Below are 16671 nucleotides of genomic sequence, written 5' to 3'. Positions count from 1 at the left end.
GCGGGGGTTGGCGGGGAAAGGGTCCTAGCTCCCTTTGGGAGAAGTTGACCCGAGGTTTTGCCTCCTGCTCCAGCCCTCCCCCCTCCTGCACAGAGCCCTGCCTGCCCGGCCAGTGGGTTTACCCCGGGGCTAATCCGACAGAGGTGGGTCTCAAATCACTCGTGAGACTGGGCACCTGGGTGGGGTGGGGAGAGGCGGGAAAAGGAAGGAGTGAGTGGCCGAGGGAGGGTCTGGGGAGGGGGCCCAGCATGGCAGCGACTGGTGCCACTCAGCCTGTGCTGTCTCTGCTGCAGTCCTCCCAGAAAAAGAGCTGTGTGGAAGAGCCTGAACCCGAGCCCGAAGCCACAGAGGGTGACGGTGATAAGAAGGGGAATGCAGAGGGCAGCAGCGACGAGGAAGGGAAGCTGGTCATTGATGAGCCAGCCAAGGAGAAGAACGAGAAGGGAGCGCTAAAGAGGAGAGCAGGGGACTTGCTGGAGGTAACTGCTGCCTGCCTAGGGCCTGGGCCCCCCTCAGCATTCCCCATGGGGTATCCCACAAGAGCAGGGCTTTGCCTCAGGGGTGTCCAGTCTGAGAGGTAGATCCAGCCTCTAGCTTGGGGAGTCCCCAGCTGACGAGATGGGACACAGAAGTCATTTCGGCTAGTAAGGCTGGGGAAGGACTGGGTGTCAGCCTGGGAAGGAGCCCTGGAGGAGAGGAGTGGGTGGCTGGTGGCCTCCCTCTCCAGCCTCAGCCCGCTTCCTCTGTCGATCCTGCCTAGGACTCTCCTAAACGTCCCAAGGAGGCAGAAAACCCTGAAGGAGAGGAGAAGGAGGCAGCCACCTTAGAGGGCGAGAGGCCCCTTCCTATGGAGGTGGAAAAGAATAGCACCCCCTCTGAGCCTGGCTCTGGCCGGGGGCTTCCCCAAGAGGAAGAAGAAGAGGAGGAGGAAGAGGAAGAGGCTGCCAAGGAAGATGCTGAGGCCCCAGGCATCAGAGATCATGAGAGGTGAGTGAGCCCCCTGACCCCTTGGCAGCTGGACTAGTGGGGGCCGGTCACTCTCGGAGAGGAGGATGAAGAGGGCCTGCAGTGGCCAGCCCTGGGGAGGTGGGGTGGGCTCTCCTAGGAGATGGGCACTGGCTGGGGCAAGGCCAGGCCAAGGCCACACCATTAACCCTTCTCCCCTCCAACCCTCCCTCACAGCCTGTAGCCACCAATGTTTCAAGAGGAGCCCCCACCCTGTTCCTGCTGCTGTCTGGGTGCTACTGGGGAAACTGGCCATGGCCTGCAAACTGGGAACCCCTTTCCCACCCCAACCTGCTCTCCTCTTCACTCACTTTTCCCACTCCAAGCCCAGCCCATGGAGATTGACCTGGATGGGGCGGACCACCTGGCCCTCACCTCTAGGTCCCCATTCTCCTATGATCTGAGTCAGAGCCATGTCTTCTCCCTGGAATGAGATGAGGCCATTGTGTTCCTTCCGCTTGGAGCTATTTTCCAGGCTTCTGCTGGGGCCTGGGACAACTGTTCCCACCTCCTGACACCCTTCTCCCACTCTCCTAGGCATTCTGGAACTCTGGGTTTGGATCAGAGGTAGGAATGGAAAAGATGGAGCATAAACAGCAGGGTGGGCTTGTGGGGCCTGGGAGGGGCAATCCTCAAATGGGGCATAGGGACAGCACAGGAGGGCAGCCTCCTCCTGAGCTCCTGTCCCCTGCTACACCTATTATCCCAGCTGCCTAGATTCAGGGAAAGTGGAACAGCTTGTAGGGGAGGGGCTCCTTTCCATAAATCCTTGATGATTAGCAACACCCATTTTCCCTTTTGCCGACCCAAGAGTTTTGGGAGTTGTACTTAATCATCAAAAGACTTTGGGGCTTCCTAGTTGTTTGGGCCAAGGACCTGAGACCTGAAGGGTTGACTTTACCCATTTGGGTGTGAGTATTGAGCATCTGTCCCCCTTTAGATCTCTGAAGCCAGAAATGGGATGCTTGGGAAGACCCCTAGCTGTCCTTTTCCCTCTCCGCACAGTGCTCAAGGCCAGCTCATAGTCATATATTTCACCCAGACATAAAAGAAAAGACACATTTTTTAGGAAATGTTTTTAATAAAAGAAAACTACAAAAAAAAATTTTAAAGACCCCTAACCCTTTGTGTGGTCCCCATTCTGCTCCTTCCTTCCCCATTGTTGCCCCCATTTCTGAGGTGCGCTGGGAGGCTCCCCTTCTACTTGGGGCTTGATGACTTTCTTTTTGTAGCTGGGGCTTTGGTGTTCCTTCCAGTGTCATTTCTCATCTACATACCCTGACCTGGCCCCCTCAGTGTTGTCACCAGATCTGATTTGTAACCCACTGAGAGGACAGAGAGAAATAAGTGCCCTCTCCCACCCTCTTCCTACTGGTCTCTCTATGCCTCTCTACAGTCTCGTCTCTTTTACCCTGGCCCCTCTCCCTTGGGCTCTGATGAAAAATTGCTGACTGTAGCTTTGGAAGTTTAGCTCTGAGAACCGTAGATGATTTGAGTTCTAGGAAAATAAAACCCGTTGATTACTATATTGGATTCTGACTGATTCTTTGGGGCGTATTGGTTAACTGAAGACAGAAAGTGGGGTAAGGGAATGCAAATGGTTTCCAGATCATCTCAGATTGAGGTAGAGGGTGTCAGCCTCCTCCATTCTTAGGCATTTGGAAATCCAAACTTCTTGTGGGCAGAGTCCTAGAATAAACCACACCATTCATTCTGCCTTTCCTGCCCAGCCACTGTTTAACGCACCTGGGGGAGTTTTTTTTTTTTTTTAAAAAGGGTTTGCACAAGAAGTGGGGTGTGGGAGGATACCAGTATCGGCCACAGCCCAAGATGAAGTGGGAGTTTGGAGGCTGATTGTATAAACAACTTTGACCCCAAAGGTCAAGTCAAATAATAGGATAACCGTTTCTCCTTGCTAATGCTAGGGGCACCTGCCACCCTTAGCTGGTGATGGGGTGGTAGGGGGAGGAGGTTGGTAGGGTGAAATCCCGATAGTACTCCCCGAGTTAGGTGGAATGACTGGCTTAGATCATTTCTGTTTCCTTCCAGATCTGACATTTTGTAACTAGATCGGCTACTAGCATTGGAAGGGCCCACTTTTCATCCCTTTCTCTAGAAAGCCTACCGGCAGTTTTTGAATCTGCCCTGCCCCCACTCCAGCAGAAAGTCAGGGAGAGCATTGGCTGTAGCCCTGTCTGGAAAGGGCGGCCCTTCGCCTTGAACAGGAAGCCAGAACCACTTAGAAAATGGAGCCTTCTTCTCTAGAAACTACAATTCCCAGCGGCCTCCACGCAGAGCATGCGCGGGAATGTGCCAGGCGGGCCGCCCTAACCAGCTTGCCTTTCGATTCCCAACATGCTTCATGGTGTGTTTTGGTTTCCTTGATTTCCTACCCCGCCAAACTTCCTGTTTCCAGCTTTCTAGCGGCGGACTACAACTCCCAGCATGCTGAGAGATCAGATTCGTGGTTGAGCCGCCGTTTTACACTTGGACTACATCTCCCACAAAGTCGACGGGCGTGGCAGGGGAGGGGACGCTGAGGGCCCATGTGCTGAGCATCCGAAGTGCCGCGGAAAGTGGAGGTGAGGGCCGCCCGCCCCGGAGGTGCTCTTCCGAGAGGCAGGTGCGGGAAGAGCCTAATCTTTTCCCTGCCCTTGGCTTAGTCGCCTCCCCAGGGTTTCTTTGCACCGGAAGTTTGGAGCGGGTGGGTGCTGAAGATAGCTAGGCCTTGACGTTGTCTGGGATGAGGCTGGTGGGGGAAGCCTTTGGAGCCGTGACCTGAGAGGGCAGACCTTCGACCCCGCTATATTGCACGGCGCCTCCAGAACATGCAGGGAAAGCCCCACTGCGGGACGCTCACCAGCAGCATCTCCAGATTGTGGAGGGAAAGAAGGGAAGGATATCCGGGGCATGCAAGCTGCTCTGGGCTGGGGTGGTTCAGACCTGGAATGACTGAGGTGAAGGGACTCCCTGCAGCAATCACGCGGGAGGCTTGGGTCTTAAGATTGGCCCTGCTGCTGTCAAACTGTATGAACCAGGGTAGTCACTCCGGCTTTCAAGCCTTGATTTTCTTATCTGTAAAAGGGACTTTATGATGCATCTGGCAACCTCACCTCCCTCACTGAGCAATGTGAAGACCAAATGCCAGCAATGAAATTCCCAGCATTAGGTTTGTCATATAGTAGTCCTCTCTAAGCATTTGTTGAATACTCACAGGAACACTAGGCCCATCAGCATTAATTGAAAATAACAGGGTTTTGTTTGTTTGTTTGTTTGTTTTTGTTTCTTTTTCCGAAAATAACATCAGGGCTTTATACTGAGAAGTATAAAGAAGAAAAATGACCCAATATCTTACTGTTCAGATAACCCGTTAATACATATTTTTAAGTGCACCTGGTTAGAAAATGCAAACGTACTTATGGGAAGAAACAAAATGGAATTAACAGACCTCCCAAACAGTTCCTCTCCCCTAAAACAAGTACTTTGGTTTCTTGTTTCCTTTCCATAAATATAACTGTGCTGGAATATATATTCATATATTTACCCCAAAGGGATAATACTACTCACATTACTTTGCACCTTGCTTTGTTAAAATATTTTAAATAATCTAAATGACACCTACAACCCTGTAAATTTTGTGGATGATGAAACTGAAGTTCAAAAGTTAAATTGCCAGCTGGGCGTGGTGGCTTATGCCTGTAATCCCAGTACTCTGGGAGGCCAAGGCGGATGGATCACCTGATTTCAGGAGTTGGAGACCAGCCTGGCCAACATGGTAAAACCCTGTCTTTACTAAAAATACAAAAAAAAAAAAAATTAGCGGGTCGTGGTGGCACATACCTGTAATCCTAGCTTTTAAGGAGGCTGAGGGAGGAGAATCACTTGAACCCGAGGGGCAGAGGTTGCGGTGAGCTGAGATCATGCCACTGCACTCCAGCCTGGCTGACAGAACAAGACTCCGTCTCAAAAAATAAATAAATAAAGTTGCCTAGTGTCATACAGTAAGATGATGGTAGAGCAGGGAGTAGAACCCAGGTGATCTGACTTCCCTGTCCAGGGCTCTTTATGCCATTGTAGTATCTTTATTTGTCTTTGAAGTTAAGGTTCATTTTTATCTATAAAATGAGGTTAATGGTGACTTCTTCATTTGGTTGTCCTTAGGCTTAAATGAGATACAGGAAAGCACCTAGCATTGCACCTGGGAAGTTGCAAGTATTCAGTAAACTGAAGCACTTACCATTCATGTCTTCAGTTCATTCACTACCTCGTTAGTTGAGAATTGAGTGGTTTAGAGCACATACTTAGTTGGGAAATTTAGGACTCAGTAATTCTAGAGTCTGGCCTTGGGTCTTTTTCCTTTAGAAAAGGAGCTATCTTAGGGAGGAGTGGTTATTTCCTGTCTAAGGACAAGAATTGTAAGTGGGATAGGGACATTTTAACCCCAGTTTTTATTTCTGCTACCTATTTGTTCATTTCACTGACTTACAACTGCCTACCTTTTGGCTGTATGCCAGCGTTCCATCTGTTTTCTTCCTATCCTGCTGTTCATACATTGATTTAGTAAGTATTTGTTAAGCACCTACTAGGTGCCAAGCTCTGGATTCATGAACTTGAGATAGATAACATGGCCCTTGTCCTTAATGAATTTTTTGGACTTTGAAGTCAAATAGATATATGTGGGTTTGAATGCTGATTCTCCAATGTAGTAGCTTTGTAATCATAAATAAGTTACTTGACTTTTCTATTTCCTCATCTATAAAGATGATAACTTCTTGTGAATATTCAATGTGATGAGGTCCATTGAGCAACAGAGTAAGTGCTTTAAAAAAATGTTCCTTCCCTTGCCTCTTTGCTCCCGTTTCTATCCATCTACCCAGAGCTGACAAGGAAGGTTTCTGAGCGTTTTGCTGGCAAAGGGATTTCTTACAGCCTCCAGGCATGCGTCTTTCTGCCCTGCTGGCCTTGGCATCCAAGGTCACTCTGCCCCCCAATTACCGCTATGGGATGAGCCCCCCAGGCTCCTTGGCAGACAAGAGGAAGAACCCCCCATGGCTCAGGCGGCGCCCAGTAGTTGTGGAACCCATCTCTGATGAAGACTGGTATCTGTTCCGTGGGGACACGGTGAGAGCCTCATACAGGGCATAGAGTGATGGGGAATCTCCTGGGCAAGGATCCCCCTCCCTAACCTTCGTATCTTCCCACAGGTGGAGATCCTAGAAGGCAAGGATGCCGGAAAGCAGGGCAAAGTGGTTCAAGTTATCCGGCAGCGAAACTGGGTGGTCGTGGGAGGGCTGAACACGGTAAGTGGAGAGAGGATGGGGATGCTTGGGAAGCCCGTCTCATCCGTCCCTCTCCATTCCGAGCAGCGCAGGGTGGCAGGAGACTGGCTGAAGGGATGGTGGCATTACTGAACCTTCTACTTTTCAACTTGGGCTGAATGCACTGAGTAGCAAGGGCAAACCCCTTTCACACTCCTTGTTTTCTGACACTCCCCTGTTGGACAGCATTACCGCTACATTGGCAAGACCATGGATTACCGAGGAACCATGATCCCTAGTGAAGCCCCCTTGCTCCACCGCCAGGTCAAACTTGTGGATCCTATGGACAGGCAAGCGACAGGGCTCTGGGCAGAGGGTTTCTCACCCTCTGGGTCCACAAAGTCCTGTCCAATGGGAATGATGGGTTGGATGCTCTGGAGATTGAGAGGGACCATCTCATGGACATGATTGCCTGCGGGTAACCCCAACACAGAGGTGGAGAAACACGGTGGTAACCCTGGTGTTTTGAACCCTTGACTCTGCTTTTGGGTTGGAGGGTGGCAGGAAACCGGCTCATAGGCCAGGCTCACCTATTCTATCCACCAGGAAACCCACTGAGATTGAGTGGAGATATACTGAAGCAGGAGAGCGGGTACGAGTCTCCACACGATCGGGGAGAATTATCCCTAAACCCGAATTTCCCAGAGCTGATGGCATCGTCCCTGAAACGTGGATTGGTGAGTGAGGGGCAGGAAGGTCAGGGGTGGGTGCTAGGAGTGAGAGTAGGGGACGTTAATCAAAGTTGGCAAGCCCTCTCACCCATCTCCTTTCCTCTGGCTTAACAGATGGCCCCAAAGATACATCAGTGGAAGATGCTTTAGAAAGAACCTACGTGCCCCGTCTAAAGACACTACAGGAGGAGGTGATGGAGGCCATGGGGATCAAGGAGACTCGGAAATACAAGAAGGTCTATTGGTATTGAGCCCGGGGAGAGCAGCTCCTCCCCAACTTCTGTCCCAGCCTTGAAGGCTGAGGCACCTCTTTTTCAGATGCCAATAAAGAGCAGTTTATGAGTCCTGTTTACAGCTGCTGTGATATAGAATGGCACCCCTTATCCCAGCACACTCTCAGGGACTGAAGGAAAGGAGCTTCTTCCCTGAGTTTATGACAGAACCTGGATGGAAGTTAGCTGGCCTTAAGGCAGCCCTCCCAAGGGGCAGGGCCTGCAGATTCTGAGTTGGAGGCCAAAGTGGGGTAGAGAAGTCCCCTCCATGGAGATCTGTGAGTAACAGAAGCTGTCACCTACACCACCTGCTAGAAAGGCCAGTGGGGAGTGGCGTGTGAGTCCTAACTGTAGCACCCTTGCAGCAGTGCCACAGGGAGGGTGCGCGTCTCCTTTTATCTACCTACAGAAATGGGAAGGAAACAAACATTTCTAATTTTTAATAAATTAAAACTTTACACTGTATTACATAATCCATGGAGGGAGAGAAAGGGGATGAAACTGAAGGAACCACGACTCAGGAGGATGCAGGATGCTGCTTCTCTGTATGAGGTGTACTCTGCCACTGTGCTCTCTGGGCACTTTCAGATGATGGGGTCTGAGATGTGTCCTCAGGCTGCATTAGCTGTCTTCAGTCTCCAGAATAGAAAGAGCCTGACCCAGGGGCATCTTGGTGGCCACCAGAACCAGGTTTCTGGGAGAGAGTTCAGGACTGAAGATGGGCAGGAGCTCAGCATGGAAACCTGGAAGAAAGGGCTTAATCATAAGGGGAAGAATGAACCAAACTCACTCAGCCTCTTCTGCCTAGGCCTGTAAGCATAGTCCCTTTTCCCCATGGGGGAGGATCCAGTGGGGCCAAGGAGACCCCATTCTCCATAAGGAACACAGGTTCCCAAGGCACTGACTTGGGAGACAGTCCTCTTGCATTGTAGGTTCTCGATGCCTGGGAAGCTTGCTTAACATGCACCTTAGGGAGGTTCACCAGAGGCTGATTTGGTAGGAATCTCAGGTTTTTTTTTTTGAGATGGAGTCTCTGTCACCCAGGCTAGAGTACAGCGGTGCAATCTTGGCTCACTGCAACCTCTGTCTCCTGGCTTCAAGCAATTTTTTTTGCCTCAGCCACCCAAATAGCTGAGAGTACAGGCATGTACCACTATACCCGGCTACTTTTTGTATTTTTAGTAGAGATGGGGTTTCACCGTGGCTGGTCTTGAACTCCTGACCTCAAGTGATCTACCCACCTTGGCCTCCCAAAGTGCTGGGATTATAAGCATGAGCTACCGCACCCAGCCTGGATTCTTAATTTTTTAACAAATCCCCTACTCCCAATCCACTAGTGACTCAAAGGTGGGGTCCAAGGATCACAATAGTGATTAGCTGGGCCCAGGAGACGTTGGAGCTGGGACTTGGAGAAGGAGCCCCAGAACCCCAGTCACTATAGTCCTTGGGTCCCTGCTGTAGGCCACCCTCACCCTGCTCCTGAAGGTACAGCAGCCGGTCCAGTAGAATAAGCGTCTCCACCAGTGGGGCAAGCAGTAGAGCCAGGCTGAAGAAGGCCACCACACGGTTCTCCTGGGCCTGGTGGGCCTGAAGGGCAGCCAGATTCAGTGGCAGCTGGGGGTCCAGCCCCACTCGCTGTAGCCCCCGCTGCACATATCTGTGGGATCAGTCACATTCAGCACTCAGTTTGGTTTTAAGAACTGTCACCTCACACTTAAACTTTGTTCCTAATTCCAACTTTGCTTTATTTTCTACCCTAATATGTGTTTTCATGAATATATATACATATATATATATATATATATACACACACACACATACACATTTTTTTTTTTGAGATGGAGTGTCAAAAACTGTCACCCAGGCTGGAGTGCAGTTGCATGATCTCCGCTTACTGCAAGCTCCGCCTTCCATGTTCACGCCATTCTCCTGCCTCAGCCTCCACAGTAGCTGGGACTACAGGCACCCGCCACCACGCCCAGCTAATTTTTTGTATTTTTTAGTAGAGATGGGATTTCACCGTGTTAGCCAGGATGGTCTCGATCTCCTGACCTTGTGATCTGCCCGCCTCAGCCTCCCAAATATATATTTTTTAAGACGGGGTCTTGCTGTCACCCAGGCTGGAGAGCAGCAGTGCAATCATAGCTCACTGTAGTCTCAAACACCTCAATCCTCCCACATCAGCCTCCCAAGTAGCTGGGTCTACAGGTATGAGCTACCATGCCTGTCTATGTTTTTTTGTACAGAGGTATCTCTCTACGTAGCCCAAGCTGGCCCCTAACTCCCAGCCCCAAGCAATCCTCCTGCCTTGGCATCCCAAAGAGCTGGGATTACAGGCATGAGCCACCACACCTGGCTGTGTATTTTTGAATGTTTCTCTGGCTGTGAGCTGTCTGTCCAATAGTAAATTGATTTAAACATTTTCAGCCAGTTCTGTCCAACTAGCCATATTTTTAGCATTTAAAACCTTTTTTTTTTTTTTTTTGAGACAGTCTTGCTTTGTTGCCCAAGCTAGAGTGCAGTGGCACAATCTCGGTTCACTGCAACCTCCGCCTCCTGGGTTCAAACTATTCTCCTGCCTCAGCCTCCCGAGTAGCTGGGATTACAGGCGCGTGCCTCCACGCCTGGCTAATTTTTGTATTTTTAGTAGAGACGGGGTTTCGCCATGTTGGCCAGGCTGGTCTCAAACTCCTGACCTCAGGAGATCTGGCCGCATCAGCCTCCCAAAGTGCTGGGATTACAGGCGTGAGCCACCATGCCCGGCCAAAACTTCATGTTTCTTTGTTAGTCTCCTGATAAAAGAGGGACAACTCTCTTAAATTTTGAGAAGGTACCCTGGTCGGAGAACTCCAAATCACTCCTCTGGGTATACTTAGATTTTCTTTAGGCTATGCTGAAAGTGAGGGCGGAAGATCTCCAGTTAGAAATCTCCCCTCCACTGCCCACCACCCCCGTACCCCAACCTCACTCTTCAATCTTGAGCTCGTGGACCCTGGGGATACCCTGCACGCCTGGCCGACGGAGCTCGGGCCGGGCCCGTCGGATGACTGTCTCCAGTGCTGCACGGTAGCAGTGAGTTCGGAGGCCAGGGCCAGCTTTCTGTAGCCGCTCAGCATACTCCTCCAGGGCATGGCAGGCCCCCTCCCGAAGCCTGTAGGGCAGTTCATAGCCAGACAGCCCAGCCACCCACTGACTCAGTGGGTAGCCGCCAGGGTCACTCAGCTTCATGTAGCAGCAGCCCACTGAGGCCAGGGCCACCACCTCAGGACAGCAGGAGAAGTGCCTCAGCAAGGCAACACTCAGATCCCCACAGGCGTGGAGGCCTGTGAGCAGCAAGCGGGCCCTGCCCTGACACGGGTTCTCCAGTGGAAGCAGAAGCTCCTCACACAGGGCTGTGGGGTCTACCCACCTAACCACATGGTGTGGGGAGTGACGAGGGCTGGTTTGGACCACCTGTGGAGGCAGGAAAGGACAAAGGCAGATGGGAAGTCTGTTTGCTGTCCCTAGGCCACCTCAGGCCACAAGAAGGGATCTGTCCTCCATGTTATTCCCCAAGGAGGAACGTGGGAGATAAGCTGGGTGTGGGAGAGGGCTGGACCACAAGTCAGGAGATGGAATAAATCCTGGACCTATCATTCACCATGTACATCTTTTCATCTCTGAGACCCAGTTTTCTGATTCGTAATGAGTCTAAAACCTGAGTGACCACTTCACAGGTTGTATACATTGGTGTGGAGAAGTATACATTGGTGTGGAAAGCACTTTGTAAATAGAAAGTAACTTTGAGATACAGGGAGGCACTGGGGAAGGGGGGACCTTGGGAAAGAGGTAATAGAAATTAGGGACCACACCACTTCAAGCTGAGAAACTTAGAAGATGGAATCCAGCCTCTGTGCTCAATTCCAGCCAAGCAGCCCCTCCTCCCACAGTCCAGGTCGCAGGAAGGGGTGGCCTACCTGTGGGTTCCTCTTCTCCTCTTTCTCCAGAGCCTGCAGAAGCTCCTGGTCCAGGCGCTGGGCTCTCTCCACCAGTCTCTGATCCCCTTCGATGCTCTTCACCATCAACCCCAGGCCAAGAGCCATGAAGCGGGAGAGATGGCCCTGGAGTCACGAGGAGGAAGATGGAGACAGCCCTGTTCAGTGCCGTATCCATTGTCACCCTCCCCAGGGGTAACCTCGACACCTGGGTCCCAGGCCCGACAGAAGGCTTAAATTTTACCCTACAGAACTTACTAACATCAGTGTGGCTTAAGTTGGTATATAACTCCCCCATTTAAATCTGACTGGCTTAAAAAAAAATTATGCAAAGAGAAAAAAAATCTACCCTGCTTGGTTCCACCGCTTCTTGACACCTGCCTCGCTGGGCCTGTGGCCCAAAAACCTGCCTTCCAGGTGTTCTATCTCCCCATGACTCAAAAACACAGTACATCAAGTCTCTGGCTCACCTGGCCTGAGCCCACGTCTACAACCTGGGTGCAGCCTGTGAAATCACTCAGCTTCTTCACCAACTGAAAGAGGAAGGAACAAAGGTCTCCTGGCCACTGGTTCTTGACTCCTGGGGCAAACACCCAGAGGGAGAGTGGAGGAGACAAAGATGACAGAGAAAGATGGACACAGGGTGCCCCGGATGTGATGACAGATTTGGAAAGAAAGATATAGGGGTGAGGGTGGAAGCAAGGAGAGTGGACCTGATCCAGGTTCAGGTCCACTCTCCTTGCCTTACAGGTCAGTGATTCAATCTCCCCCACAGAACAAGAACCCTGCGTTAAGCCATGAGCAGATTATGGAGATTTAAGAAAAGGAAAGAGACTGTGATTCAGACCTAGCTACCAACTAACCCCACAAAAGGATGAAAAAGAACCCCAGGATCAAAATATGATTATAGTTATATCTGTTGAGGTAAAGGAATGTCTAGGGCCTCTGGCCTTGCATGTGAAGGAAAGGGCACACATCTTTGTAAGCCACGCTTAAGGAGTCCCTGGGTTCCCAGACACCACCCATGTTCCAGCCATCTCCTCACCTCTCCCAGCCTCCGGATCTCATGCTGCTTCTTGGGCCTGACATGTTTCCGGAATGGAGCTGTTAGTCGGGAGCTCTGGCTGGGGTTCTCCAGGAACTCTGAGGCGGTCTGAAAGCCAGGCGTCCGGGTAAAGGCCAGGGCACAGGCTGTGGACTTCAGGGCCAGCAGGGTGAGTGGCCACACTGACCTGTACCTGAGATAGTCCAGCCCAGGCCTCCAGTGAATAGTCCCATCGCATCTGAGTGCACCAGTTTACAACCCAAGGCCCAGGAAGACCTTATGAGACTCTCTGAGCAATACGCTCACTGCAGGGCTCAAAGCCTTGAGTTCCCCAGCACAGGGCCCTTCTAGCCCATACCTGACAACCTCCCCTTCCCCAGGCATCCCCAGCAGCATTGTGGCCAGCTGTGGTGGGTTCAGTCCATCCAGTGCTTCCTGCCATGAGCAAGGGAGTGTGTCCCATAGGTTGTCTGTGAAAAATTCCTACAGAGGAAGGGGAGAAGCAATCAGCAAGCTACTACCACTTCCATTCTTTCCCACCCCACTCTCAACTCCACACCTCACCGCCTGCCTCTTCCCAGCACTGCTGCCACATAGGGCCACTATAACCGGCAGGTACCTCCTACTCAGCCAAGTCAGTTCTTCTCTGAAGTCTGCTCCAGCCTCCCCGACTCTAGTGGCTTAACTCTGTTTCCTTGGAGTCCAGATTGCATTCTGGACACACTTCTTTTAGCAATTTCTGCACTTATGTATGTCTGTTTTCTCTATTAAACTGAATTTCTTAAGAGGAGGGATGGGATGGAATCTTCCCATCTGCATCCCTAACACTTACCAGAGTGACGGACACACAGTATGAGTACATTACCACTTAGTAACCTGCCATTATGTGTGCCAGACACTGGTGTCTTTTTATTCATTCATTTGTCCACCACAAATTCTGGGGCTGTGTTTTGGTTATACATCAAGCTCTATTGTGGGCTCAGGGACTACAACAGTGAACCTGAGACAAGATTCTGGCTCCTGCAGAGTTTACATTAAAAAAATAACTTTGGCCGGGCATGGTGGCTCACGCCTGTAATCCCAGCACTTTGGGAGACCAAGGTGGGCAGATCACCTGAGATCAGGAGTTCGAGACCAGCCTGGTCAATATGGTGAAACTCCATCTATACTAAAATTACAAAAATTTGCTGGCATGTTGGCATGCGCCTGTAATTCCAGCTACCCAGTAGGCTGAGGCAGGAGAATTGCTGGAACCTGGGAGGCAGAGGCTGCAGTGAGCCTAGATCGCGCCACTGCACTCTAGCCTGGTCAACAGAGCAAGACTCCGCCTCAAAAAAACCAAACCAAAACAAACAAAACTTCAGACAACATCATATGTCAGATAGACAAAACACTAATGAAACAGTAATGTAATGGAGAGTTTGGGCAAGGACTACTTTAGATAGGATGATGAGCAAAGACTTGTCTGACGAGTTGACATTTGAGCTGAGACTTGAATGATGAATAGGTGCTAGGCACGTAAAGAAAAATACAGGTAATAGCGGCCGGGCGCGGTGGCTCAAGCCTGTAATCCCAGCACTTTGGGAGGCCGAGACGGGCGGATCACGAGGTCAGAAGATTGAGACCATCCTGGCTAACATGGTGAAACCCCGTTTCTACTAAAAAATACAAAAAATTAGCCAGGTGAGGTGGCGGGCGCCTGTAGTCCCAGCTACTCGGGAGGCTGAGGCAGGAGAATGGCGTAAACCCGGGAGGCAGAGCTTGCAGTGAGCTGAGATCCGGCCACTGCACTCCAGCCTGGGCGACAGAGTGAGACTCCGTCTCAAAAAAAAAAAAAAAAAAAAAAAAAAAATACAGGTAATAGCAAACACTTATTTAACACCTCTGCCAGACACCATTGTAAACATTTGACATGTATTAACACATCTGATCCTTTAAACAACACTTTGAGGTAGGTATTATTTTGTATCCCCCATTTTACAGATGTAGAAACAGGCACAGCACTTAAGTAACTTGCCCACGTCCAAAAGCTAGCAAATAGCTGAGCTGGGATTATTTATTTATTTATTTATTTTTAGAGATGGAGTTTCACTCTGCCACCCAGGCGGGAGTGCAGTGGTGCAATCTCAGCTCACTGCAACCTCCGCCTCCCTGGTTCTAGCAATTCTCCTGCCTCAGCCTCCTGAGTAGCTGGGACTACAGGCATGTGCTGCCAAGCCCAGCGTTTTTTTTTTCTTGGATTTTAGTAGAGACGGGGTTTCACCGTGTTGCCCAGGCTGGTCTCGAACTCCTGAGCTCAAGCAATCCACCCACCTCCCAGAGTGCTAGGATTATAGGCATGAGCCATCACACCCAGCCTGAGCTGGGATTTGAAACCAATTTTACTCTAGAGTCCTTGCTCTTAACCATTCTGCGATTGCCTTTCTGTGGAGGCAGATCAGTGAGTGCAAAGGTCCAGATGCCTGCCATATTGGCAGAGCAGAAATCAGGCCAGCAGAGGTATAGCACAGTGAAATGTGTGAGAGAATAAAATGGGATAGAGTTGAAGAGACAGTAGGAGTCAGATCATGGGCTTTATAGGTAATAGTAAGGAATCAGGATTTCATAAAAGTATCTAGGAAGCAAGGGATTGTCGTAATCAGATTTACATTTCAATGCTATCGATCTAGCTGCTCAGTGAAGAATTGGTTATGGCAGGGCAGAGGTAAGCACACAGCGAGATCGGTTAGGAAGTAGGTCAGAAGAGAGGTGATGGTGGCTTGGCTTAGGGTGGCAGCAATGGAGGTGGGGACAAATAGATGAATTTGGGATCTATTCTGAAGACAAGAGCCAAGAGGACTTGTTGAAGGACTGGATTGTGGATCAATGAAGGACAGCGCTGAATCAAGGATGGCCTCTGGGTTTGCAGTCTAAACAATTCAGTGGATGGTGGTGCCATTTACACATTCTCTCATTTACTCTTCACAATGATCCTTCAGACTGGGATCCATTGTATAGCTGAGGAAACCCGGGCTAGGACAAGTTGGGGGTTAGGGAGGCCTTAGGTTAACATCATAGGGGAGGCAGGATTCCAGCCCAAGCCTTTTTGATTCCAGAGGCAGGCCTGTCTACTATACCAGAAAACCACGAATTTGTTCAAAGCTTGGATGAATAACATGTGTGTTCTTGGAACACCTCACATGCTCCAAGAAGAGTTGAACATAGTTGCAGCATGGTTGCAATGTCCACGCATTTTATTACCTTGGATCTGGGAAGATTACAAAAATAATCTAGGTAGGTATTAGAAATATAGGCCGGGTGCGGTGGCTCAAGCCTGTAATCCCAGCACTTTGGGAGGCCGAGACGGGCGGATCACGAGGTCATGAGATCGAGACCATCCTGGCTAACACGGTGAAACCCCGTCTCTACTAAAAAATACAAAAAACTAGCCGGGTGAGGTGGCGGGCGCCTGTAGTCCCACCTACTCGGGAGGCTGAGGCAGGAGAATGGCGTAAACCCGGGAGGCGGAGCTTGCAGTGAGCTGAGATCCGGCCACTGCACTCCAGCCTGGGCGACAGAGCGAGACTCCGTCTCAAAAAAAAAAAAAAAAAAGAAATATTATTTATGCCAGCTGAATAAAAAGGAGGGATCACTCCAGTTTTAACCACTCCTTGTACAGACAAAAGACTGAAACTCATAGAAGGAAAGAGATCAGAGGCTAATTCTCCAGATTCTCTCCCTGACGTGGACACCTAGCCAACCACACGACCAAAGACACCCCACCCACGCCCTGTGGCCTCACGATGATGTAGGCATCGAGGATGGAACGGTAGAGCGCCAGGACACGGGTAAGGTTAACAGCTAGCTGCCTCCTCCCCTCATGAGAGAGGCCTCGGGCGGAGATGCCCGGCATCCCGCGGTCCAGAAGGCAGCGCGGGAAGCGAGAACGCAGTGAACAGGGATCCAGGGTCAGTACCACGCGGGTGCAGGACCCGGACGGGGCTCGGCTCTGCAGGCAGAACAGGAAGGGTTTTGCGTCCAGTCTCCGACGCTGCCTTTCCGGGATCCCATGCTGCAGTTGAAGACTTGAGGCGCCCCCAAGAGGTGACAGGTTGCGACGTTTCACAGTGCGAAGGTGTCAGCGTCGGAGACACGTAGGGCGGGGTAACAGTGCAATGACGCCACAAAAGCGTGCCGCGGAGGTCAGCTCACAACGAGGCGGGCCAAGTTCCAGTTCCCGCCCCTTCCCGTACACGCCTCTCCTTTTCCGGAAGTGAAACCGGAGGTGTCCGGCTGGCTGCAGTTCCGGTTTATCGCGGCCTTCCCACACCTTCGCGTTGTACCACCACGGGGCTACAGGGGCCGGGGAGCGCATCCCGCCCCGCCCCACCCACGCCGCCCCCTCCT

General features: G+C 51.0%; 3 protein-coding genes across 13 annotated transcripts in view; 2 read left to right on the top strand and 1 right to left on the bottom strand.

The window, feature by feature from the left end:
* The window catches only part of HDGF (heparin binding growth factor), a 25552-nt gene extending 23021 nt beyond the window's left edge, over window positions 1–2531 (top strand). For all 4 annotated transcript variants that reach the window (XM_017852480.1, XM_017852481.1, XM_017852478.1 and 1 more), the window contains 3 exons: window positions 294–479; window positions 761–987; window positions 1183–2531. In XM_017852480.1, coding sequence (XP_017707969.1) covers window positions 294–479; window positions 761–987; window positions 1183–1189 — 420 coding nt within the window. In that variant the 3' untranslated portion in view covers window positions 1190–2531. The remainder of the gene's footprint in view (window positions 1–293; window positions 480–760; window positions 988–1182) is intronic.
* An 839-nt stretch (window positions 2532–3370) lies between these two features.
* MRPL24 (mitochondrial ribosomal protein L24) lies at window positions 3371–7339 on the top strand. Of its 2 annotated transcripts, none has more exons than XM_017852483.1 (6): window positions 3371–3628; window positions 5883–6126; window positions 6210–6305; window positions 6510–6613; window positions 6870–7000; window positions 7109–7339. In XM_017852483.1, the coding sequence occupies exons 2-6, from the start codon at window positions 5944–5946 to the stop codon at window positions 7243–7245; spliced, it is 651 nt and encodes a 216-aa protein (XP_017707972.1). In that variant the 5' UTR covers window positions 3371–3628; window positions 5883–5943; the 3' UTR covers window positions 7246–7339. The 2 variants fall into 2 exon arrangements, with proteins under 2 accessions (XP_017707972.1, XP_017707971.1); XM_017852482.1 differs by having other exon boundaries at window positions 3373–3587.
* A 339-nt stretch (window positions 7340–7678) lies between these two features.
* METTL25B (methyltransferase like 25B) overlaps window positions 7679–16671 on the bottom strand; it is a 9519-nt gene continuing 526 nt past the window's right edge. Inside the window, exons 1-8 of one of the 7 annotated variants that reach the window (XM_017852470.1) lie at window positions 16067–16665; window positions 12644–12768; window positions 12286–12478; window positions 11711–11773; window positions 11223–11366; window positions 10235–10719; window positions 8739–8923; window positions 7679–8009 (exon numbers count right to left, since the gene is read on the bottom strand). In XM_017852470.1, the coding sequence (XP_017707959.1) occupies window positions 7888–8009; window positions 8739–8923; window positions 10235–10719; window positions 11223–11366; window positions 11711–11773; window positions 12286–12478; window positions 12644–12768; window positions 16067–16177 (1428 nt within the window). In that variant the 5' untranslated portion in view covers window positions 16178–16665 and the 3' untranslated portion in view covers window positions 7679–7887. Of the gene's footprint in view, window positions 8010–8738; window positions 8924–10234; window positions 10720–11222; window positions 11367–11710; window positions 11774–12285; window positions 12479–12643; window positions 13353–16066; window positions 16666–16671 lie in introns of those variants that run through there. The other 6 variants (XM_017852471.1, XM_017852472.1, XM_017852475.1 and 3 more) reach the window with 6 other exon arrangements.

This window comes from Rhinopithecus bieti, unplaced genomic scaffold (assembly GCF_001698545.2).
Source record: "Rhinopithecus bieti isolate Rb0 unplaced genomic scaffold, ASM169854v2 scaffold_33937, whole genome shotgun sequence".
Classification (NCBI taxonomy): Eukaryota; Metazoa; Chordata; class Mammalia; order Primates; family Cercopithecidae; genus Rhinopithecus; species Rhinopithecus bieti.
Note: the sequence above shows the minus strand (reverse complement) of the source record. Positions and strands in the feature narration are given on the sequence as shown.

Excerpts from the sequence above, each read along its gene's own strand:
- MRPL24 (XM_017852483.1), top strand. The coding sequence starts at position 5,944 with ATGCGTCTTTCTGCCCTGCTGGCCTTGGCATCCAAGGTCACTCTGCCC. Across the intron at positions 6,614-6,869 it reads CTTGTGGATCCTATGGACAG|GAAACCCACTGAGATTGAGT; the intron begins GCAAGCGACAGG and ends TCTATCCACCAG. Across the intron at positions 7,001-7,108 it reads CGTCCCTGAAACGTGGATTG|ATGGCCCCAAAGATACATCA; the intron begins GTGAGTGAGGGG and ends CTGGCTTAACAG.